Below are 24442 nucleotides of genomic sequence, written 5' to 3'. Positions count from 1 at the left end.
GAAGCACCTATAATGCCATTTAGTACCTGTAGAAACCGAGGCTGTGCAACAGAGATGGTATTTGGGGAGAGCAAGTTAACAGCCTCTTGTCATCAGCCAGTGCTCATGCTGAAATACAATTAATTTAAACCAAATTGTCATGGTTCTTTTTTCATAAACAAAATAAATCGGAGACTGCTGAGTAATGCACTTATTACAATACCCTCCTTGCCTGGAAGCAGTCACAAGCAATTGAGAATGGAAGACAGTAACTTCACACACACACACACACACACACAAAAAACCACGCAGACCAACCACACGAGAAAAAAACTGCAAGAATTAACAGCCTCTGGTTGTGTCCTTGTGTGGAGTGATGGCTTTTCCTGCCATTTGCTGTCCCTCCTAAGGGAATTTAAGTTGACTTCACTGCCAGTGTTTGACATTCTGCGAGTTTTATGATACCTGTTACCCTAAATGTAATGTTTGTGGAATTGCTTTGCTTATGCCTGGAACCTGGCAACAAATGCTTTTGGAAATGGCAGATATAAACCATGGCATTTTGGAGATGGGCTGTGTATTAGTGTGTAGTACAGACTCAAAGGAAAATTGAACGGTGCTGTGCTAGGCTGTGTCTGCTGGCCTCCTGCTTTCCTGTCTGCAAGCCAAAGCAGCACTGGGACCAGTGGAAACTGGGGATGCTGGTGCGGGAGAGACGTTAGGTGCCTGGGTGTGTTTGCTTTGAGAGACACTGGAACGGTGCTGTAATGCTTGGAAGATTGGCGTGAGTGGCTAGGATGGAGAGGAGGATTAAATCCAGCATTGCTGGAACATCTGTCTTTACTCTTCTTGGCATAATTATAAGCTAATAAGGATGAAGTGGGTTTCTGCACAGAGCTGGGGTGTTAGGAAAGCACCTCCTTGGGAGGAACCTCAGCACTTCAGTCAAGCAGCCACTTCTTGTTACCATGTGGAAGACTGACGTGGTACCTTTTGAACTGCCTCACAGCAAGGGGTTCTGGCTGGGTGTGGAGGAGGAAGGTGGAATTCCTTCTTGCAAATGCAGCTGAGGATGTCAGAGTTTCAGTATTGATACCTGATGGTTGATGGTAGTGTAGTCAGACTATTTGGCTGCCAGTGTAATTAACGAGTTCAGTTATAACTTTCTCTGCTGGTACCCTGCAGCTGTACATGAAAACCATTCCAAAAGTGTCTGCTTTCCAGTTCCCCCGGTGCAGACCATCATGTTGGTTAACGCGAGGTAAGGGAAGGTGCACAGTCAGGGGCAGGTCGCTGCTGAGGAAGCGATGCACGCTCACCTGCCCAGAGCAGGGCAAAAGCCTGGATGTCAGGGAAGTGCTGCGAGCACTTACTCATGGTAAGGAACGAAGCAAGTCTTTCTACAAGCAGCTAAATATCCTTGGATACCAATACATTTTTGTACTTATCAGCTTAGGTCTGGCTTTCTGGCTCGTGTGGGATTTCATCAAACAGAATTTTTGCTCTTTGTCCACCTGCCCCACAGGTTTTATCGTATTCAGTTAAAAGCAGTAATTGATTTCCTAGAATAGGTGTAAATCGGCTCACTGTAGTATAAACAGAAGTGTTCAAAGGTGTATCTATAGAAAACCATTAGGCTTCACTGAATCTTTTCCATTAAAGTACAGAGTCACAGGAAGTAAACAAAATATTTGTTTTATAATAAGGGCACTGCATGTAAAAATAAAATGATGCAAATTAATATCTTCAAAACCAGTAATTGAAAAATCTTTATGTAAAATCTTAACAGAAGTCACTTAGCTTGCTGTAATTGCCTTGGACGAATTCATTCCACAATAAAACATCAAACTGTTGTATAATTGCACCCTAAATAGCTCACTAAGTGGTAATACAGATATATAAAAGCAGAGTGAAATAGCTAACAGATTTTTATGCAGTGATTTTTTTTCTGTTTAAAAAGTTTGCAGAATAGTTTAGTACAACACAATTAGCATACTGTAATTACTGATTTGTTCAAGGTATGTCAACACTGTGAGGAATTTCTTCATCGGTGTGTGCTGGTAATTGTTTAACACTGCAGCATTGGACACAACACATTTTTTTTTTAAGTTATACAGACATGTATATATATATATTTATATTAAAAAAATGTTCCATCCCTCCGGTCCTTTTAGCTTTGGTTAGAATGTTTACAATATTTGAGCAGTTGACTTAAAAATAATGTAATCCTTTGCAGACCCCCCCCACCCCCCACCCCCGTGGCATCCGAGTACCACCATCGCTGCATAGTTCTGCAAATATTTACATATAATTTCATAATATAGTATAAATAGCAATATGGTACTTCTGGCTAAAGAAATCAAATTACTCCTTAAGAATGAGGGGTGTGTGTGTATATATTTATAGGTGATTCTTTTAAACAGCGTACTAGTTTAGATTCTGTCCCATGTCAAGTAAGAAATGAAACATTTTTCAGTGAACTATTCTATAAACTAATTACATTATCCAAACTTAACAAGAAGGTGTAGGTTGCTTTTTTAAAAAAATGGTAATTACCTTGAATTTTGGAAGAGGAGGACAAATGAGAGCTTATATTACAGGGGCTAATTCTGTCTCCAGAGAAACCAGTGGAGTTAGTGCATGAAAATAGCTTCCAGGCGAGAGGAAGCCTCAGCTGGGGGGAGGCAGCGGGGGGACAAAGAGAGGCTTCTTCCTTCCTTCCTTCCCTCTTCTCCTTAACCTCCCGGCTGATATTTACTTTTAATTAAGAAAAACTTGCATTAAGGTTATTTACACATGAAAAGGTGTTGAAATGCTGTTTGTTCCTAGTCATAAGTTATTAGTCTGAATTCATGAAAAGCATTGTCAAGTCAAATCAGAGAGCTGATAAGAATTGAATGCGCTTAATATTTAGAATTGATCCCGTCATACTAAGCCTTCCTAAATAAGCTACACTGCCTACTTTGTAAGCACCTGGAGAGTTGTCCTGCGAATTTGTGACTGTCCTGCTAATTTGTGACCGTGTGAACTGCTCCTTTCTGTATCTGTTGTGATCTTTAGCCAGGTCTGTTTAAGCAAGCCAAACTATGAATGTGCAGATAGGAAAATTGTATTTAAACTAAATTCCCTGGTTCCCAATGCACTTTAAATCCCCACCTGGACCTTTGTTGCTCTTTCTGCATTATTATTTTTTTGTTTGTTTGTTTCCCCTCCCCTTTTTTACTGGAATGAAATTACCAGAGGAGGAAGATCTTCCTCCACGGCTGCCTTTAAAGTGAATGGAGCCAGCTGGAGTGTTTGGGATCCTACAGCTGCAGTGGAACAAACGGAGCGTATGTCCCCCCGCAGATCTCTGTGCAGATATCCAGCATCCTTCCCCTCAGACTGTTCTCATTAGAAAAAGTAGAATATGGAGACTCGGGTATAAATGTTTACACACAGTCATATAATTACATAACATGAAACATTTTACATAGTTTGAGGTGAGCATCTCTTTAGACTTTTAAACATTAGGAGTGCAAGTTTAATGTAATCATTGCTTCTTTAACACTGAAAATATTATGGATTTATTTTTTAAAAAAACTTAAAAATACGGCACCACTCCATAAACAATGTTTCCATTAAGTAGCTTGGAAAATTAGGCTTTATGTCAACATTTGTAAAAATTAGAATCTGATGTAGGTCCCCTACAATTTTAAAATAGGTTACTTATCTGATTTAATTTTTGATGGCATGTAGGTATTATACTTCACATTCTTTATATGGCAGCTGCTGACACTTGCACTGTCCGTAGCCATTAATGATGATGAAGGGTCCTTCGTGGGTGGGTTCATATTCGTTATAGGGTCCTTGGTCTGATATATTTGCCATATGCAGCCGTGTTTGGGATCGGAGCTGCCTGTGGTTTTGGATCATTGAGCACTGCCTAATTCTTCGTAATGTGGGAGGGCAGCACTTCCTGGAGATGAACACTATAAAAATGATAAAAAAGAAAGAAAACAATAAAGCCATTGTTCCTGTAATTACCCTCTGAGTGAAGATGGCATTGTTTGGCTCAGGGAAATGTTCTTCGGTGGTAACGACCATGCCTGCCGTAGTTGGAATCTCTTTGTCTCCCATATGGAAATGAGAAGAGCTTATTCTTTTTGTGTACTCGGTAGTTGGAGCTGTGTATGTCGTAGCCACGGGCGTAACAACAGTCGATAAATTCCAGCAAAGCTGAAAACCATACACTGCATCCAGAATGTCCTCTCCCTGGGTGTGGTCGGGGCTATGGCAGAGGATGGAGTGCTCCCACCGACCTTGGAAGCCACTCAACCATGTGGCCAAGGCGCAGATCTTTGGGCTGCATTCCCACAGATTGCCGGAGAGGCCCACGGTGGTGAGGGCTGTCAGGGAACTTAGGATCTTGGAATCCAGAGTGGTGAGCTTGTTGTTATCCATTAGGAGGGTTTTAAGGTTAGGCATAGTTTCAAAGACGGTTAGGTCAATGGCTTTGATCTCGTTTCCAGTCAAATCGAGCTTTTCTAAGGTGCCCCAGGTCCACTCCATCCCACATGTCAAGTTGCTAATTTTGTTCCACTGCAAGAAGAGGGTGTGCAGGCTGCTCAGCCGGAGGAAGTGAGCAAAATTAATCTTTGTCAGCTGGTTGTGCTCTAGGTGAAGCTCCCTCAGCTTGATTAATCCCGCAAATCCATTGCGAGCCAAACTTCGCAAGCGGTTTGTGCTCAAATCCAGGAACTCCAGGCTACGACAGTCCCAGAACAGGCGGACCGGGATGGTCCGCAGAGAGTTGGATCGCAAGTGCAAGGTCTGTAGCTTGCGAAGGCCGTAGAAGAGCTCGGGGTGCAGAGAGGATAACTGATTAAAAGAGAGGTCCAAATTCTGCAGGTTAAGCAGTTGGCTAAAAGTTGTGTTTGGCAAATGAAAGATTTTGTTGGAACTTAAGACTAATTCCTTAAGTTTATACAGTCCTTGAAAAGAATCTTCTCTGACTGTTGCAATTTGATTATGATCTAAGTGAAGCCAAGTAAGTTGACTGAAGCTTGCAAATTGATCCCTTTCAAGTTCAGAAATATAATTGTGCCTCAGTGACAAACCTAGCGAGCCCTTTTCAGTGGTGTTTGGCACTGAGTGAAACCCCTGAGAGTCACAGTAAAAGAGCAGCTTCTCACAGCGACATTTTGGTGGACAAGCCATGCCCAAGGCAGGCAGCATTTTTAAAACCATACTCATTGCATATAGTGCTGCCAGCATACGAGCCCCTAATGGCCACTTGAAATGTAAGCCTGCAGAATATAATTTAGGAAAACAACAAGATAGGATAGCCTTATCAGTACACTTTGAACATCACGATGGAAGATTTCACTGCAGATAACATTGCCATGCATTTCCGACAAGCTAATTCTAAATGCAAGAAACAACTTACTACGAAAAACAGAATACTTGGTTATTACACTTAGGATGAGTCTTTATCTCTATTACGGAGCATTACAGTGTCACAATTGGAAAACATTTTTTTCATAAGGTTCAGTGCAGAAAAATTTGCTTTAGCATCTAACGGCTCCTTTAAAGCATAGCCGGTCATTCATTATACAAGGTATATAGAAACGCAGGAACTTACCCATTCTTTTGAGTACATTGGAGGTTGCATTCAGTCGTAGTTTTAGACTCAACACGGTGAGTCTGTAAAAGGCTCTAATGTAAGATAGCCTTTGAATAATTTACTGGGTTTAGTGTCCTTTGATATTAGTGCAAAATTGAATCCACGATGCTCTCCTGGAATATTCCTTTTGAAATCACTGGCTTGATCTCCTCTGACAGGTCTGCAATTTTTAAATCAACTCTTAAGACAAGTTTTCGTCCTCTGTGGCTGCTCAGCTGTTTAATTGAAGCTCACGTTTTCTTTTTCCGCAGCTGTGGCTTCCTTTAGTCCTAACTTGTTGATGGCAGATGGGTGGCTTATTGCTGAGAGAAGCTCCTGTAGTAGCATGAGTGCATTTACTGAAAAGCTTTTCAGGGAAGCGGTACAAGAATGGATTTGCTTATGCGCTGTGACCACACAGGGCTGTATATAGGCTGACGTCACCTGGTGACGTTCCTTTTGTTTGGGTTTTCCAGAAGCTTTGCTGTTTTAAAGCATTGTGGTGCATACTGTGATCGTGTTAAAGACCACTGATGGGGGGGGGGGGGGGGGGGGGGGATGGGATGGGGGGGGAAATCAACGGTAGGAGTCCTTCGTCCCCACGATAGGATTAGGAAAGACTTGCACCACCCCGCTCCCCCCTCCTGCATCTGTGCTGGCTGTATTCCGCTGGCATTAAAAGCAGCGCAGAGCTGCGGTTGGAAGTGCCTTAGTGCTGGCTGCTGCCAGTTTTCTGTTAAATATTGCTGCATAAAAGGAACTTTCAGGTGCAGAATGTGCACAGTTTGAATAGAGGGTGCCAGTTAGCACCAGCTTTTCACAGGGGTGAGAGGGCTTTGGCAGCTTAAAGCTACGCCTAACAGCTGTGTGTGGCTGTGGTCCCTGCAAAAGTGGTAAAGGGAGAGAGCAGTCATTTGGATGAAGGCGGTGTGTCAGAAGGTACAGCGCCCAGCCAGGGAGCAAAGGACAGGAGCAAATGTTTCAAGCGATGAGAAATTTCTGGAAAAAGCAAAGCTTGCGCTAGGGCACAGGAAAAATTTAATTGGAAGCCAGCTTGACAGCATGCAGTTATGAAACTAGAGAATCTTCCCCCCCCCTCCTGCCCCCCAGACGGTGGCTTTTCTGCTTGCTTTTTGCTGGGACTGGAGTGCAGAGGGGATGTTGTGAGGTTGGCATTTACAGTCGGGGCTCGGAGCTCTTTGAGGGCTTCCTTGTGGTCACCGCTTACACTCTGGTGTGTAACCTGCAAAAGGGGGGACACTACTGCCATTAGCATCTCACTGCTGGGCAGGTCCATAACAATTATGTGTGTTTTAGAGTTGCAGAAATCTGCGTTTGCAGAAACCGTGACCCTGCAAAGCTGCCCACGCGGTTACAGCCAGGCCGGTCTTTGGCTGGAGCAGGCACGCACAGTGAGGAGGAGGCAAATATGCTGTCATGGCTGCTTGTTTTAAAGGTTCATTGCCCTTTTATCTGGAGCAAACTCTTCTCCAGGACAGCTGGTTCTGAAAGGTAAATGAACAGACTTGATTTAATTTTTACTTTTTTAGGATTTTTGCATGCATATGCAGGAAGGCCTTCGGCACAGCTGCTCTGGCCTTGACTTGGTGTGGATGGGGGGGGTGCTAGCTTCCTGCTCCAAGCAACTTGGATGAGCTTTTCTATTTTCACCTTAAGATATAAAGCAGTAATGTAGTAGAAGGCACTTGAAAATGTTTGCTCTGTAGTGGTGAGGTATCAGTTAGGACTTCAAGATACGGGATGAGCTGAGAATAACAAGCTTCCCATGCTGATGGAAGAAGTTGATGAATTGTGTCAAAAGAAGGTTTTAAAATAAAAATGACCATTTACCTTTGTCAGTAAGCTTGGGTTCCTTAGAGGTACTTGTTTTTCTGCCTGCTTCTCCCTTTGCTGTCCCATGGCATAATTGTAATGCTGACTGGTACTTCCTCTCTGTGGTGGGCTGTCGCATCCAGAGCACACTGAAGGGAAGCACTAAGTGGGAAGTAAAGGGATAGGAAAGGTGAACTCTGAAAACAAACAAAAAGAAAACTTCAAGCCCACCCAAAAAACCCAAAGCAAAACAAAACACCCCAACCCATTAGGAAAGTAACTATCTCTCACGGTAAAACAATTAGGAAATGCTAGATGAATTTCTCAAGTTGTTCTGCTACTGTAAATATTTTCACATTTGCTCTAGAGTGAAAGAAATACATGCAAAGAAATTACATAAACCTGTTTAAAGAGTTTCTTCATGTTTAATGTTCACTGTACAAGAAGTACAGAAGCTGAAATCCAGCCTTAGCTGTCAGTTGCCAGCTGTCTGATGGATCTACCGTGCCGAGGTACCTGTGGTTGCGCTTCTCATAGCAGCTCATCTGGTGCAAAGTCTTGAATTGTTGATTTGAATTTTAATAACATCTAAACACAGCAACGTAACATTTAAAAACAACATTCCAAAGGGTGTAATTAATAAAATGACAATGGCTATAAGGTCAAATGTTACACCTCTCCTGTGCTACGTCATTTGACTATTACCAGGAGGCTGAAATCGGGTATCTTTTCAAAACGTTTTGCTTTTTGCATCAGTATCTGTTGGTAGGTTCCTCCCACATTAAGGTTGTGTTATTTGGCACAGAGTTAAGAGTTAATGTTCAAACACGGTAAGTTGCTTCCTTTCTAAAGCTCTCCGTTCTTTGGCCCGTAACCAAACAAGGGCTATTTAGCACCTTGCCAGCAAGTTCCCTGTTTGGGAAACTGTTAACACGAACTTTATGGGCGCTTTTCTTAGCGAAACATGTTTTTATGTGCACTTGTCATGAAATAACAGATATTACTGAAAGCAAATGTCTGATTTTCTTAAGTCTGGAACTCTGCAGTAATATTCACATTGTTCCTTGAGAGCTGCCTGGGGTTCAGGGCGTAATAGGCTGGGAGTAAACCCCAGCTGCTGGCAAAACTGATGCAATTGCCTTTCTCCCAATACTGGAAACCCACTTGCATGACGAGGAAAACCATGTACAAGTGCTATCTGGGGACTTCTGCCAGAACGGGTGCTTTGAAGAAACAGCCTGAATAGTCATGTGCAACATGAAGAGGGAAAATGGCATGTCTGCCCCAGGAATAAGCTTGCTAGGACCAAATAACCCTTTTGGGAGCTTCTCCCTTACCCCATGTCCGGAGAAGCAGCAGCAGCAGCAGAACTGGTTTTCCTGCTAAACCCACGTGCTGGAAAAGCAGAATTGCACCCTTAGGCTAGCGTTGTCATTTAGTTAGGCTGACATCTTGTGGAAGCCTTCCTAGTGTATTAAGAACAACAAATAAGCTAATCTTACTTGATGTAGATGTGGGCTGCAGGACTTTCTGTGCTGTGGGGTTGGAGGATGGCAAGCCCTGGAGTTGCAGGCGAGGACGGGGCACCTGGGATTTGCAGCCCCATGTGTGGCACCGTGCAAACAGACAGCTCACCCTTCTCCCTGAAGAAATGATAGCGTTAATTTTTGCTGGACGTTAACCTGTTGAGGATCGCAGGCCTATTTGCTGCTTTTTTTGCTGAAAGATGGTCTTAGTGCTGCATCGGTAAGTCTGTGAGGCAAAGGAGATGAGCAGACGTGTGGCTGTAGCATTTCTGTGCATGTGTGATCACTTGGATGTGCCACCATGGAGCTGGATTAGCAGTGAGCCTCGAGACACGTCAGGAGAAGGCATGTCCAAGGTGATCGATCCATCATCAACAGATGTGTCCAGCTCTTCAGGCTAGCTGCAGGCTACCTTTGGGCGAGGGTGGTGGGAGGGATGGGGCAGGGCACTGTAGGTTGGGTGTCACTGCCTTCCTAGGAGCGAAAGACACACGTATGCTGTGGCATAGCGTGGTGGCTGTCACCTCCCCTGTCTGGCAGCTCTCTGAACCTGGCACTGGTCCCACATTTTAATTCCCCTTTGTACCAGGATGAGTGCAGGAGCCAGCCTTGCCCTCTCTGTGGGTGCCGAGGGCAGCGTGGGGCCAGCAGCCTGGCGGTGGGGAGGGGGGGGTCGGGTGGGAGCAGCGAGGCATGGCAAGCTCTGCGGGAGGGGGAGTGCAGGCATCTTTGTTTTGATGCAAGTCCTTGCTGAACCCTAGGTGATTCCATGCGGCCCTTGTGCTTTGCTGAGCTATGGGCTTGCTGTGGGAGACTTCTCCTGCAGCCCAGCGGTGTGCAGTCCTGCTTCCTCAACCAGCAGACCTGGGATGTGAAAGCACTGCTGAAATTCATGTGTGGCATACCTGGCTGCTTACCCTTCCTGGTCTTGACTCAGCAGTACTGTATCTGGCATTTGTTTGCAGCCCTAATGCCATGGTAAGGGAGGGGTGTGGACAGTTAGCCTAACTGCATGTCTACAAAGGATATGTGTCAAGGCAGAAATGAAGCATGTGAGAAACTGAATCTGAGCATTAAATCTCCTGCCTCCCCACGAAGCACGGCTCAGTGGTGGTGCGCTGACATACAACTGCCTTTGCCACTGCTTGCCCAGAGGAAGCTATGCCAAGCATTCATTTTTCACTTGTTAAATCACCATCATTAGCCACGATGCTGCCTGTTGTACAAGCAGCACAGAAGACAATTCACAGATAACCTGAAGCAAACAGTCTTTTTTAGGTGGCACATCTGGCTTACATCTGGGTGCTGATTTGGGGAGCAGGGATGCTGGGCTCTGCAGGGGTTTGTATGCTGTGAGGGCTGGGGCCGGGTAGGAGGCGGCACACTTTCTCTCAGTAGCTCTGTGGTCTGAGCTTAACCTAAACTGATGATGAACCATTGAGACTAACAATGAAAGTTTTTGATATTTGGCTCTAAAAACACACCGTTGAGTAACTCACTGTAATATGTATGCTGTTGATCCTAGTGGCTTTAAGACAACATTCATGCACCACCCCCACCCCCCTGCTCTTGTTACCTTTATAAATCAGTTTGGGTTAGATTTTAACGTCAGTAGCTGCAGGAAAAGCTTGGTTCAGTTTGGGTATTTTTTTGTTTTGTTTTGTTTTAATTTAGATGGCAAGCCTACAAAGGGAATGCTTTGTGACAGAGACGGTGATTCCACTTGCCTCCCTGTATACAAATCCCCTTTCTTTGCTTTAAGCCATCAAAATAAACCCTAGTGGGGATTGCTGTGTGAGCTGGAACAGCAAGGATGCGACAGTGACTGCCTGTATTGCTTTTCAAGCAGAGTAGCAACGGTAGTGGGAAGAGCAGAGATTACGGGGCGGGTGGGGATGAGTAATTTTTAACACCAATTCAAGTCTCTTTGATAAAGATCTGATTTGATTTAAAGTAAATTTGCTTGGTGGCTAAATTTATTGTCCATGATACTGGACACAGCTGTGGTATCATACTGCAAAATGACTGACATGGTCAACATGATCCTATTAAATCTACTGAATCTATTAGCTGCTTACTGACTGCAGAGCTTGTGATTCTCCTAGAAGAGTTTTGTGCTGAATATCTAAAAATCCTATTAGTAATATGAATATTCAGGCTTTGCTATTGTGAGTCTTTCTAATCGCATGGATAAAAGAAGCTGATGGCTGGCGTGTGTTGTGCTGCTGGGTCATTAGTTGGCTTCTCAGTGAGAGTTTACACTACAAACAAGGAACAGTTTTTTAATAGTGAGGGTAGTTGGTTACTGGAACAAATTACCCAGAGGTAGTAAACTGTCACTTGGAGCCGTTAAAACATGATCTATTACTTGAGAGAGAGAGAGACTAGCTCAAATGGGACTTGTTGAGCTGTAGAGTGGAACCGGTGGGTAAAATTCATGGAGCGAGAGGAGTCTGGACAAAGCGACTGTTGTGGTCAAGGGTGATCTTCAAGACTTTTATGTGCCTGGAGGGTTCGTGCAGCCACAGGCTGTACAACTCTTCATGTACTCCAACGACCACTGTCCTACCAGCTGCCTCCACTTGGCCCAATGGGGCATAGTTACTCCCACAGTTCATGTTTTATGTTTCATTTTATGCAAAAAAGGTCAAGAAACGTCATACGGGTAAAACTTGACATCCTTGTCTCTGGGCCAGGACCTTGGTTAGAACTGGCTGTGATGATTTAAGATGTTAATAACAACAGAATCTCTGTAGCCACAGAGGTGCAGGCATCCACCATGTTTGTCCTGTTCGGCCCCACTGCACCAGCACTAACGAAGGAGCTGGATTAGTAGCTATATGCACTAAAATTCTTAAATTACCGCAGCTAAGTTAGCAGGGCATTTTGTGTTGTGACCTTCAGAAGGAAATTCTGTTAATACTTTTGACAAGCTTCTATAGTAGAATTTCTGAATGCCAACAAGGTGGAAACAAACTGGTGCTGCCTTGTTAAAATCTAATGGGTTTAGATTATACAGCTCTTTCTGTGCTAATGTGTGGTGTAGCATAATAGGAACGGATCAGCAGTATGAAATCAGTGCTGTTAGGCGCTCACGCGTGCGTGCATGCTTTTCAGGGCATTTTACATAGGGCTGGCTGTGGTCTGGTCTCATGAACTGAGTGTCCATTAGTGGAAGCCATCTCTTGGGTTTCCTCTCATCCTAAAGGTGTCTGGCCCTCATGCACCAAGACTGTTCAGGGCTGTGAAGCCAGGGACAGCAAAGTGGAAGCGATGGGTGGACTCGCTTCAAAAGCGTGCTCCTGCTTCGCGCTAAAGTGGTAGTGTAGGGGCACCCAGGGAGAAGTAAAATGGCACTTCCTGGAATAGCTGAATGTTTGACTTTCTACATAATACATGAGTATATATCTTGGATCCAAAGATATTCTTGGGAAAAAAAAAAAAAGTGTGTGGGATGGGGGTGCCCTGTGTTCAGTGAGGTAGTCACGTTGCAGTAGGTAAACTGGTGTGAAAACATCAGAAAGAGCAAGCGGCTGCAATTGCAGGTTTATCTCTTGGAGCAGGCTTTTTTGTTAGTTGAAGCAGTGCCAACTGGCAGGTTTCAGATTTTGGGGTGCCTTGCCTGCTGCGAGGAGCCAGCTGCCCTCCTTGGGGTGCAGGCAGCACCCACCACCAGCAGCAAACCCGGAGTGGCAGCTTGGAACAAAGCAACCTCAGAGCAAGCTGAACGGGGTCTTCCTAGCCTAACTGTATTTTGGTTTCATATCCACCAAGCATGGATGGGGACAGCAAACTGTTCAATAAATAAGTAGCAGTAATCTCCACTTTATTTAGAGACTTCAGCTTTGATTTTAGAATGTGGAGTGAAGAACAGACTACTGCCAGGTCTGCTGAAGGCTGTGGTGTAGTCGGAACGAGCTCCTGGTTTTAATTTCAGTCACACTTCAGTTATCTTTTGTGATAAGAATCGAATGACTTGATCAGGGAGGTGACAAATCTTCAATAATTGCTTAAACTACAATGACATTGCAACATCTTAATTTCCCCTCCTCACCCCCAGTTTTGTTTAATTTTTATTTCTGCTGTAAAGCGGACTACTTGTTTTAGATTCAGGGCTGCTCATCCAGGTATTTCAAACACGCCTGTCACCTGGAGAATTGATAACTGCCATAGCAGCACTAAAGTGAGGGTGAATGGTTTTTCTTCTCAACAGGGTAATTGTATTGATCGTGGCTTTGAACTTCAGAAATTGTATTGTAGTTGCATAAAGTGTGTTTCAAAACTCTAATATTAAGCTCTATTATACAGAAAAATCTCCCAGCAAAACCAGACCACCACCATTGTTTTATCTGACACTCCCAATTTGATACAAATTAGGGTATTTTTGACCCAGCCCCTGCTTAAAAAGAGAGAAGCTGCCACTGCTTCTTGGCCCCTTGTCCTGTCTTTAACAACAGGGCTAATGCAAAAGTTGCTGGTTTGAACCTTGGCGAAAGCCAGCTCTCGGCAGGTGGGCCTGGATACTTGAAACATTGGATTTCATGTGTGACAAATGTATTATAAGGATTTTACCTTTAAGGTAATTGATTTTTGGCTCAAGAGCAGTCTTTTGCCTTGGGTGTGAAGGCGTGTGGGGGAGCAGTGTTGCATCGGATGCGCAACCCTGTGGGCTGTGTGCACTGCTCGGACCTGCAGATTGAAGGCAGCGTGAGATGTTGGCGTGTGGTCCGCTGGCCTTGGGCGATCCCTGTAGCTGAGCCTGTAGAAGGCTGAGGGTTGATGCAGTGCCAGCTGTCGGGCGTTTGACAGAGACGGCAGAAAAGAGGAATCTAAAATTAGAAGTTGAATGTGGTCTCCAGCTGATCAGGAGTAAAAAAGATTGCTAGATTTATGAAACCATTCGTTTCTCCTGAAAGCAAGCCGAAGAGCGCTAAAGGTAAAACCTTAAGGTGTCAGGTGTTACTGGACTGCTCAAACCAGCCAGAGTTTTATCAAGGAGGTGGAGACTTTACCTCTAGTGTGTGTAATCACTTTAAAAAATACAAATAAATAAAGAAGCTGACAATGTACTTGAAATGAATAATGCTTTTTTTTAAATTTTTTACTTTGAGACCCTGCATATCTGTTTACTTCTTTGTCTCTTGTTTTTCAGGCTGGACGCAAAGAAAGAAGTGATGCACTGAACTCTGCAATTGATAAAATGACCAAGAAGACCAGAGACTTGCGCAGACAAGTAATTAATATATAAAGTTGATACTTGTTGAGACAAATGAGTGCATTTCTGCATGTTTGCCCTCTTGGAGATGTTATCTGTTGATTTGTTTCTAGTGGGCTTGCCTGCATGTGTTTAATAAATTAAAAGCTGGAAACTTCCAGTGCCTGGTTCACAGGGAAGCACGGGGTGGAAATGTAATCCCCCGTTAACTGTGTAATAAAGATGTGGGATTCTTAATCATCCTTGTGGCAAGAGAGATTTTAAAAAAACCCAACTCTCACTTACGGATTTTGAACATAATCAGGTACATTTTATAATTCCGGTGGTATTCATCTCTGAGAGCCTGTTTTCTTTGTATTTGTGTAATATGAATCTCTGGTTGGTTTTTAAAGCAATACATTCCTCTTTTCAACTAAGTGTGACTATGGTTCAAGTTTGTTGAAAAATGTTTTTATTCTAGTAGAAAAATTAAAAAGTTAAATCAGCATGTTGTTTAACCAGCTGAGGGAAAGCAGCAAAGTTATTCATACAAAACCAATATGAGCTGCTAAATCAATATTTGTGGCCAAACTGGTGACTTGCACTTACATAACTAATCCATTTTTTTAAGGAGATTTAATTTAAATTGAAGCAAAAAGTGTATAGACAGGACTTAGTGCAGGGGAAGCCTTGGTCATACAATGGAAAAAAGATCAATGACAAAAGTACTTCAAGCTTTACATGTTAATACAGTAAAAGAAAGCCACTGAAAAATAACTCATTCTTTTATTTTTATTTTAGCTCCGCAAAGCTGTTATGGACCATGTCTCAGACTCTTTTCTGGAAACAAATGTTCCACTTTTAGTATTGATTGAAGCTGCCAAGAATGGAAATGAAAAAGAAGTTAAAGAATATGCCCAGGTTTTCCGTGAACATGCCAACAAATTGATTGAGGTAAGATGGTACAACTTAAAATTAAATTATCACTAGTTCAATTAAGGCGAAACTAGGCAAAACACATTTTTCAATTCTCTTGAAACAAATGGCAAGTTCGGTTAAATTTGCTTTTTAAATTTTGTTTGAATGAATTTCAATACATTAAATTTAATACTTAAATAATTAAAAAGGTAAGCTTGTCAAAAAAGCAGCAGCTACTGTTACATAGCCCATGTAGGTTTAGATCTTATGTGAACATACACTGTTATCTTTACTTGATCTGTTAATTGGAGATGGTGATACAGAATAAGGCAGACTATGGCATGACTGTCCTGCTGTATAATTTGGCCTATTGTTTGAAGCCCGGAAGTTTTTGCTTTTCAGTAAAATGCCACTGAATATAAACAGGCCTTTTACGTGAAGACTGTTAGAATGAAAGCCTTCTTGTGTGTGTAAAGAACAAACAATGGACAAACAAAAAACTTGCAATAACAGCAAAACTGTTCCCTGCCACCTTTTTCTAATAAAAACCCAAAGGCTCTCGGACTGGTGTTACTGAAGACTAAAGCTAATCTGTGGGAAGATCAGCTTAAATGGGACTGACCTGTGGTAACTAAAATGCATTAAAGGTCATTAGTCTGCTATTAAAGGTAATCGATTTCACCGGGTAAGTTCATAGCCTGTATTCATGACTACACCTCAGTAACCTTGTCCTCTTGCTATAGTTTTTGCATGAGAGTTTTGTGCTTGTTGATTCTAAATGGCAAGGGACAAACATAGGTGTTGAAGAAATGTGCCACTAGGAATAAACTTCAGAAACCCTCCTGTGTGCTTCATTGTGCTTTGAGGCATCAGCTGGCTCATGTGCTTAAACTTCAGCAGCGACCTGGGAACAGTCAGATACTGGCTGATGTATTTTTGCTCTCTTAGTATCACTGTGTTTGATAATCGAGCCCGTGCGTCTCCTAGGCTCATCGGGAATGCTTTCACACAATTCAACAGATTTAAAATATTGAAGAGTAAGACTTATTGAACATCAGTAAAACTATTTTCTGACTCTTGCTCAGTATATTTTCCTCACTTTTTTCAAAGGCTTAGGGGCTTGGAGTGCAGTGAGCAACTGCCCTGTGGTCTGGGGTGCATCAAGCTAGTCCAGCTCTTCAGAGTGGCTGTCCAAGCAACGAAAAATCTTTAATTCTTTGAAGATACCATTTCTTCACTTTTGCCCTGCTGCATTTCAGCATAAATGCAACCTTCATACAGTTTAAAAGTTATTTTATTCTCAATTTTAAGTAACTAATGTTGTTCAACAAAACAGCAGGCGGAAGGCAGTGCTGCTGTGCCTAGCTTTGGCAGCAGGATACTGCTGTTCCGTGTGCAGTGGTGGGAACGGTGTGAAGCAGGTTTTGTCTAAAGTCTCCTTTCTTCATGTTGCAAGCCCAGTTTTATCTAGAAAATTATTTTTAGGGCTTGTTTATGGGAGAACTTGGCTGGCATAACAATAGCAGTGCCTATTCTGCCATAGTTCTGCCACCTCTTCAGTGCATGCGTGGTGTCCGCACACTGAGTTTGTCGGTGTAATTACAAAGGAATAATTTGTCTGCTTCATCCACGAACTTTCTTCCCACCCTAGCTAGGTGAGCTCTTACTCCCTGCTCCTTCAGAAAACATATGCTGTCTGAAAAGCAGTGGGTGGCTGTCCTCACTGGCATGTAAGAGTGCTTTTTACTGACCTTACCTTGTGTGCAAAATGCCAAGCTGCAAATGCATTTTACAGAACCTCTGTTTAGCCAAACAGCCTTGTCTTTCAAGAAGGACTATTCCCCTGAAAGTATGCATTCAACAGTACTTCTGACTGGCATCAAAAGGTTCTGCTAAAATGATATGCTGCTGCAACAACTTTTGGAAGGCTTGCTTATTGCTTTTGCTGTCTAAAATGTAACTATAGCTATAGAGTAGCATGATCTAGATGGCTCATAAACCTCTTCCATGAATGCAGATGGATTAATATGTACGCTTAGCTTTGACAGAAGGGGAATAGTACTCCTGCAGAGCCCTTGTCTCGAGGGGATGGAGAGCCACTGTGGAGTCATATGCGATGTCTTCCTTCACAGTAAATTTGACAGGTCAGGGTGGGTTGTACTTATAATGTCTCAGTGTGTCTCTGCCAGAATGGAGAAGGATGTTTGCAGGTTCCCATATGATTCTGCTCTTGGGCAGAAAGCTCGACTGCAGGTATCTGGAGAAACAATAAAAGATTGTGTAAGAGCAGAACAGAAGATGTTCCACTTGGTGAGATAAGTGATTGCTTTTGCTTGTTTTCAGGGGAAGATAAGTGTGCTGGGGAGTTTATCCTAACTACCCTCAGAAATACTGCTGAGCGTCTCAAAACATCAAATGTGACAAAACAGCTGCAGTGCAGAATGGAGCTGTGTTGTGTACCACACCGTGATTAACAGGCTCCTGTGTATTAGGTGTAGAAGAGAACGTGTCCTTTCCTTTAATGCTAAGTGATGGGAAGAAGCGTACATGAAAGACCTGCTCTGCACTAGGTAACTTGGAAGATCCCTATTAGAATTAGTGAGAGGTTTTACATCTTAGATTTTAGTACTCCTTTGTCCTGTGACCTGGAGGACTCAGTGCTGCTTTCCTGGTGAACCAGCCACTAGAGGGGACTGCAGTTGAGAGATATATATATATATATAGATATATATATGTGTGTGTGTGTGTGTGTATATACACACACTAAAAACTGTTGCAGGTGTTGGTGAGACAGGAGGAGTGGCAGTGTTGGTTCTGCATGGGGAGTTCTTGACCTGCAGTGCAGAGGTATTTACAGGCCCTCCAAGTAGCTGTAAAGAGATGCAAGATTTGGGTAATTTGGTTTTGAAATGTTCCATTCTTGGCAACAGAGCCCTCTCTGCTTTGTGGTTCCTAAAGTTCAGGCAGCCACTTTTGACCAAAAGGTGCAATAACCACAAAATTATAGTTTGCCTGCTGGGTCTGTATCTTCTAGAGAAACCATACCAAAGCCGTGTCCAAAAGGGCTTCCATCTGATTTGTTTCTTATGTAGCAAAATACTAACCCCCTTATCCTGCCTTTTGTAAACTGAGTAACTGTAAAATACTAAAATGAGACCTGTCTCAGTTGAACAGTATGTTTCAAAGATAGCTTTCAAAATTCCTCTGTACTAGCAGTCCATTAACTAGTTAGCACTCTGCCTGAATTTTGTTAAAGGAGTTTAATTCTGGAATTGAGAAGTTAATTTAAATACCACACACGAGAATAACAGAAGAGGCAGCATTTCAGGAAACAGTGTAAGAAAAAGTGAAATGCATTTGTGAACTACGAAAGTTGTCTTGATTTGCGGATTGTGAAGTACTTACTTGTGTCCGATGGTTTTCACAATGCTGGATGAAGTAGCCTTGGCTCTCCAACCTGTAATTTGCTCTTGAGGAAGGAAAGCTTGCCATCCTTAGATTTAATGTTCCTCCCTAGAAGAAACCAGACTGTCCTGCAACTTGGTGCTCGTTTGTAATGATGTCACTTAGCACCATGCTGACTTCTTGTTCGTGCCAGTCTCTGAAGTGTGCTTCTGCACAACTTGCCTTTGTGCTGCTCCCTGTAGTTATTGCAGTGGCGCTCCTGGCTATTTGCTGAAGAGTGAAAAAGCCGTCAATGTTAAGAAACTTTCGCTGCAGTATTGAATGCTTTAGAAAAATAAAAATGAGGTTTGTCAATTTGTCACTGTTTATACTGCATGGTTTTAATGGAGGAGTTTTTTCAGACCCGAAGAAATTAGGTACTTAAAAGGTAGATAAGCACAGCGTCCAGGTTAAAATCTTCCAGGAGCTGTTGTCTTGCTGAAGAGTATTTTGGGAAGGGCGAGTTTGTAATTCCTTAAAACCAGCAATTAATCTTAACCTTATTCTGGAACCCAGTACCCCTGTGTCAAATGTTTTTTCTGAACTTAAATTTTACTTTTAAGTCTCTTTCTCAGAGAAACTTTGGTAAGACCAGGGAGGTAAAAAAATCTCGATGACGTTTCATAAACATCTTTTTTTCCCCCCAATTGCTTTAATTTATATGAAAATACTGATCTGTGCCTTTTTTTAATGGACTGGGTTGTATCTTGCATATGGAGAGATGATTTTCTCATCTTCAGTGAAAACCCACGAACAGATGCAGACTGCAAATTTATTTGCTTGGAAAGAATCACATTTGGGCACTTGTGACTCCGTAAGCTATCTGTAGCCACTCACGCTGACATTTTTGCCTTCTGTTGCCCTAACTGTCTAGCCCTACGTCCTGAGTAATTCTTCAGACTTCAGTCTAAAAATGCCACTCTCCAAAAGCCCAAAGCCTTGCACATTTGCAACACTTTTATTGCAATTGATCCTGGTTTCCCCATCCTTGCAGCCTAAATATTCTTCAAAGAGTCTTAACAGCTGCAAGTTTTTTACATGTGAAAGGCTTTTAAAAAACCTGAAATGGGTAAAACATAGCTTGGCTTTAAAATAATAGCTAGCTTTTGGACTTCAGACACAGCAAATGCTTTGAAAAAATTGAGGCTTGCCTAGCCCCTGGGCACAGCTAGTTACTTTTGTTATAAAGGTATGCACTTCGTGTTTGTGCATCTCATATATTTATTTAAAACAAAGGATGGATTGAAGTGTCTAGCAGATCTAGAAATATATCTGGTCTCACAAGATTATCCTTTGTGTCTTAGTCACCTGATTTCCAAAGTTTGTATATACAATGTTTATAAAACTAGCCTCTTTGGTGGTGGGAGCGGACTGTCTTTGCTTATTCTTTAAATATTCTTTCTTCATGCTTGCCATCAAAGGTATGTATCAGTACTGAAAGACAGAGGTGATGTATCTTGGCTGAAAAGTGCAGACAAGCATAGCACTTGACACCTAAATCAAATACTGACTTGGAATGTTTTTCTGAACTTTGGGTATATTAATCTCTCAAAACTTGGCATTTTCTGGGCTGGGGTCATTATTAGTCATTACTGTGGTAGCTGTGCACCTATTTTTCCTGCTCAGTAAGCTAATATACTGGGGGGGTGGGGAAATCTGCAAACTCAAGTTTGTCTTTTACTTGCTTTTATTTTTTAAGGTAATTGTGTATTACAAGGGAAATGTCCTTGCACTATGATGTGGAGGAGAGGCAGAGTTAGTCCAACTCGAGACAAATTTCCCATTTTAGGATGGAGAGCAAAATGTCTCTTCCAAATAACAAGAACGTTTTTTGCAATTTGTCTATAGATAACCTTGGCAGCAGTATAAAACAAATGTCTTCACTAAATGACCACTATAGCTCTAATGTGCCTTCTAAAGTCTTGACATTTTTCAAGAACCGATGCACTTTCCTTGTAAGTTCATTTTATTAGTCAACTGATTAATAAATAAATTAAATTCTACTCATAGAAGATGCTTTCCTTGCATTCACAGTCAGTAAAGTAGGAAAGCCTCAGCAGAAGAAGTAGTTCTTCCATTTTCAGACAAAACTGGATGTACAAATTTAATGCATCATACATAAGTAAAGGCAAGTGACCTTTTAATAGGATAACTCTTGTTCTTGTAAGGTTATTTTTTTTGAGACCAATCTAATGCTACACCAACTTATGTACAAAGGGGTCTGAAGAACACTGGTAGAGATTAAAAATCACGTTAGAAGAGGACAGGGTAATCTTTCCATCCAGATTTCATTGTAAATATACATGGGAGAAGCAAGGTGATCAGTAATCTGACAGCGAAACTGATGGGATAGATGAAGTGATAGAAGATTAATTCAAACCCTTGCATATTTGGACAGCAATTGAGGTGTTTGGGGATGTTCTTGGTCTTCAAACACTTGGGCCAAGGGGGATATGAAGGGTGTAGAAGTTGGAGGTGAATGAGGTTAGGGTTTGGAAAACTATGTTAATGTGCTTTTACCCCACTAGCAACAGCCCTGTATTTACTCTGTTCTTTTTTTCCTTTGAAAACAGATAGAAGCATTTGGGGAAGGGGAAATCTGTAGAAGAGGCTGGGAAGTATAAGCACACTTGATTATGGGTGCTGTTGACATGATGTCTTCAGAAGTAGATTGAAAAAAAACAACAAACCAACAGAGTCCTGGCCTATTTTATTTTCCAGATATTTCTGTCTTAATTCCAAACAGCATTTTTAAGTAGCTTTTTGGGTACAGCTTTTATAGATGTGGCACAAAATGTTTTAATTCTTGTTATATTACTAAAAGCCTCAATGCATGTCTGGATTTTCATCATCTTAGTCATTTGCAATATTGGAATATTAGTCATGTAGTGTCATCAAGGAGTTGACTGAAGTGTATAGTAAGTTCCTCTTACTATTTTATTGCTTTCTTCAAGAGCATAATGTACTTATTACCATTAAACTTGCCATGAACAGTTGTCTGAATCACCAAAACCTGGTTTAAACAACTAATAATAGATACCAAATTGGAAGCCTTTAGTAGGATCATAATGCAGCATGCTCTGAGTGATAAGCAAAATGAGATAGGAAAGAATTATAATTTCATAGAATCATAGCATGATTTGGGTCAGAAGGGACCTTGAAGATACCTAGTTCCAACCCCCCTGCCACGAGCAGGGACACCTACCAGCCCAGGTTGCTCAGAGCCCCAGTCAGTCTGACTTTGAGCACTGGCAGGGATGGGGCACCCACAGCTGCTCTGGGCAGCCTGGGCCAGTGCCTCACCGCCCTCTTAGTGAAGAATTTCTTCCTAATACCTAATCTAAATCTCCTCTCTTTCAGTTTAAAGCCATTCCCCCTTGTCCTGTCACCACAGGCCCTTATAAAAAGCCCCTCTCCAGCTTTCCTGTTGGCCCCTTCAGGCTGCTATAAGGCCTCCCTGGAGCCTCCTCTTCTCCAGGCTGAACAACCCCAACTCTCTCAGCCTGTCTTCCTTTCTATTTTGATAAACATAGAGGCTTTTTTGGTTAAGGATAATTATTCAGGTACTGTCCAAATACCACTACTAGAAACGCTTTTATTTTAAAGAAAAACATTTGTGTTGCTAAGAAGCATCTAAGGAATTTGCTTTGAAAGTTTTAGCTTAAGATAAGATCTACATTACATACCAGTGGTGTGATTTCTGTCATGGTAGTTCAGATTGACTTGTGTAACTGATGTGTTTTGTGCTTATAACATTTTATCACTTTAGCTTGTTTGTCTGAGGAAGGAATAGTTCCTGTGCCAATAGTTACATCTGCTGCTACAGCTGCATCGGAGGGGCACGGTGCCCACGTAGCACACTGGTATTCCTTTACCAGCTCTGCTCTGTCAGGTCTATGGAAAGGATAATCTGCCAGTCTGAAATAGAGGTATTCCTGTACTGCTAGCACTTTACTACTGTGGATATGCTTTATGCTATAGATGTGTTAGTTCTCTTCAAACACCTCGTCCCCTTCTTTGACTGGAAAGCTTTCCTGTTGGCAAGAGAGAAGTGCTTTTCCCTTCTGTGTTTGCTGCTTAGTAAATGGAGCCCAGTTTGGTTTGTCATGAGGCACAAACTCCGGGTTTGTCCAACTGTGTGAAAAATTTCCCTTTTTCATGACACCTTGAGAACATGTGGGGTTACACTCTGTTGGAGAAAGACATTTCCTCCTGGAAGGAGCTTGCCAGCGTTGAACTGAGCTTTCGCAGGACAGCTATATCTAGAATGGCACCAGGTGGCTAGGGAGGTAGCTGGAGACAGCTTGTTTAGGTTGAGAGTCAAATGCAAAGCTATGTTCCTTAACCAGTTTTTTAGACACAGATAACGGCTTGAAAGATGCAAGTTTTGAGATTTGATCCCAAAAGAAAGGTGATTACACAGGAAAATATTAAGCAGTTGCCTCAATATTACGGGGAGCAGAAAGTACACCATATGTTGTCTCTGACCCCCTTCCTTTCGGTCAGTTGCCAGCCTGTTGAAATAAAAAACCCTAAAACCCCTGTTTGACCTTGTCTAAAACTTTTGAATCAAAAATGAAACCATTTTGCTTGCCAGTTTTGTTCAATCTAGCTGAAATTTCCCCTCCATGTGTTTATAACCAGACCTGAAATTAAAAGTTGCAGAGCTCTGGAAATAGCAGTTAGCTCAATTTTAGTCCGTTGTTCCCCTCAGTGCTCTATGTCTGGATTTTTTACTGCATGTAGCTTGTTTTATTTAAAGACTTTTACTATTTTAAGTTAATATTTTGGGATTCTGTTGCCCATAACAAACTCTTGCAAGGTACCTTCTGTGGAGCTGCTGCCACTTGCGAGTACTTAAGTCTTACAAAAATCACAGAGTAGTTGTCAGTGTGAGTCCCAGTAACTTGCTCCAGAGTCCCTATGGACCTGAAGTCCTCCTGCCATCTCTCCATGCATTAAAGAAGTGAAACTGTTTTGTGTAATTCATAATTAGTTATGGCTCTGCAAAACTGGTGAGTTTATAAGGTTATGGCTATAATGCAGACTTCTCCCTCATGCAGTACCTATTAAGACTGGACGTTAAAATGTTCACATTTGTCTTGAATATTGAGGGTAGTGTACAAGTGAATTAATAAATGTATGGACTTACTGAATAATAAAAGCCTTTTCTGAAGAGGGATGGAAATTACATAATTGACACATCTCTTCTGAGAGTCCTCAGTTGCTACTTCGTTTTGCCAGAACAGTTGTTTCTGCAGATAAATTAATTTAATGGGCTTTGACCATCATGAAGTGAATCTGGACTGTCTTCTTAATATGGAGAAGGAAGAATTAAATGTGCTGTATTTGAATTTTGTCAGAATATCAGATACACTTTTCTTTAGCAGGTTCTCAAGAGGAAAATGTTGAATGGCTGCCTGTCCATTGTCTTCCCCCCCCCCTCCCCCTTTAGAATAGGTGATTTCAAGCTGCTTAAAAGTGGGGATTTGCATTCCCAGAGAAACTGTAAAATGAAAAGCAAAAAATAGAACAAGAAGCTGAAGTTTGGAAGTTTAATCAGAAATTAAAATGCTAGGAACACCTTTGAAAAGCTTTGTTTCCATGTTGTGGAAATTCCCAAAGCATCTGTGTGTATAAATGGATATGGTTTTGTTGTTTTTGCATAAGGGTTTGTGAGCATCAGTTATGAGAGGATACTGGTAAAACTAAAAAGTTTTTTCAATGGTAAGACAGTCTGAAAACTCTTCTGCAATGGTATTTTTATGACTGCAATTTCAAATGAGAGTAGTCAGGCTCTTAGGATTCAATTAGAGTATGTTTGTCTCCTGCATAGCAATATATAATCCTTATTTATAACAATGCTGCATGACAGAGGTAGCTCTGACAATTTTAAATTATGCA

At 42.1% G+C, this 24442-nt stretch overlaps 2 protein-coding genes and 1 long non-coding RNA gene across 5 annotated transcripts in view; 1 reads left to right on the top strand and 2 right to left on the bottom strand.

Moving 5' to 3' along the window:
• CTNNA1 (catenin alpha 1) overlaps positions 1 to 24442 on the top strand; it is a 122833-nt gene that overhangs the window by 56300 nt on the left and 42091 nt on the right. Inside the window, exons 1-3 of one of the 2 annotated variants that reach the window (XM_055719532.1) lie at positions 7021 to 7135; positions 14135 to 14215; positions 14978 to 15130. In XM_055719532.1, the coding sequence (XP_055575507.1) occupies positions 14183 to 14215; positions 14978 to 15130 (186 nt within the window). In that variant the 5' untranslated portion in view covers positions 7021 to 7135; positions 14135 to 14182. Of the gene's footprint in view, positions 1 to 7020; positions 7136 to 14134; positions 14216 to 14977; positions 15131 to 24442 lie in introns of those variants that run through there. The other variant, XM_055719531.1, reaches the window with a different exon arrangement.
• On the bottom strand, positions 3404 to 6143 carry LRRTM2 (leucine rich repeat transmembrane neuronal 2). Of its 2 annotated transcripts, none has more exons than XM_027810332.2 (2): positions 5603 to 6143; positions 3404 to 5267 (listed from the first exon to the last, which is right to left on the bottom strand). In XM_027810332.2, the coding sequence occupies exons 1-2, from the start codon at positions 5604 to 5606 to the stop codon at positions 3721 to 3723; spliced, it is 1551 nt and encodes a 516-aa protein (XP_027666133.1). In that variant the 5' UTR covers positions 5607 to 6143; the 3' UTR covers positions 3404 to 3720. The 2 variants fall into 2 exon arrangements, with proteins under 2 accessions (XP_027666133.1, XP_027666134.1); XM_027810333.2 differs by having other exon boundaries at positions 3404 to 4839.
• LOC114016795 (uncharacterized) lies at positions 7041 to 8169 on the bottom strand. Its single transcript, XR_003561468.2, has 3 exons — positions 7973 to 8169; positions 7475 to 7618; positions 7041 to 7128 (listed from the first exon to the last, which is right to left on the bottom strand). It is a non-coding gene; the product is annotated as an uncharacterized LOC114016795 (long non-coding RNA).

The sequence above is a fragment of the Falco cherrug genome, chromosome 8 (genome assembly GCF_023634085.1).
Source record: "Falco cherrug isolate bFalChe1 chromosome 8, bFalChe1.pri, whole genome shotgun sequence".
Classification (NCBI taxonomy): domain Eukaryota; kingdom Metazoa; phylum Chordata; class Aves; order Falconiformes; family Falconidae; genus Falco; species Falco cherrug.
This window is presented reverse-complemented; position numbering and strand designations above follow the sequence as displayed.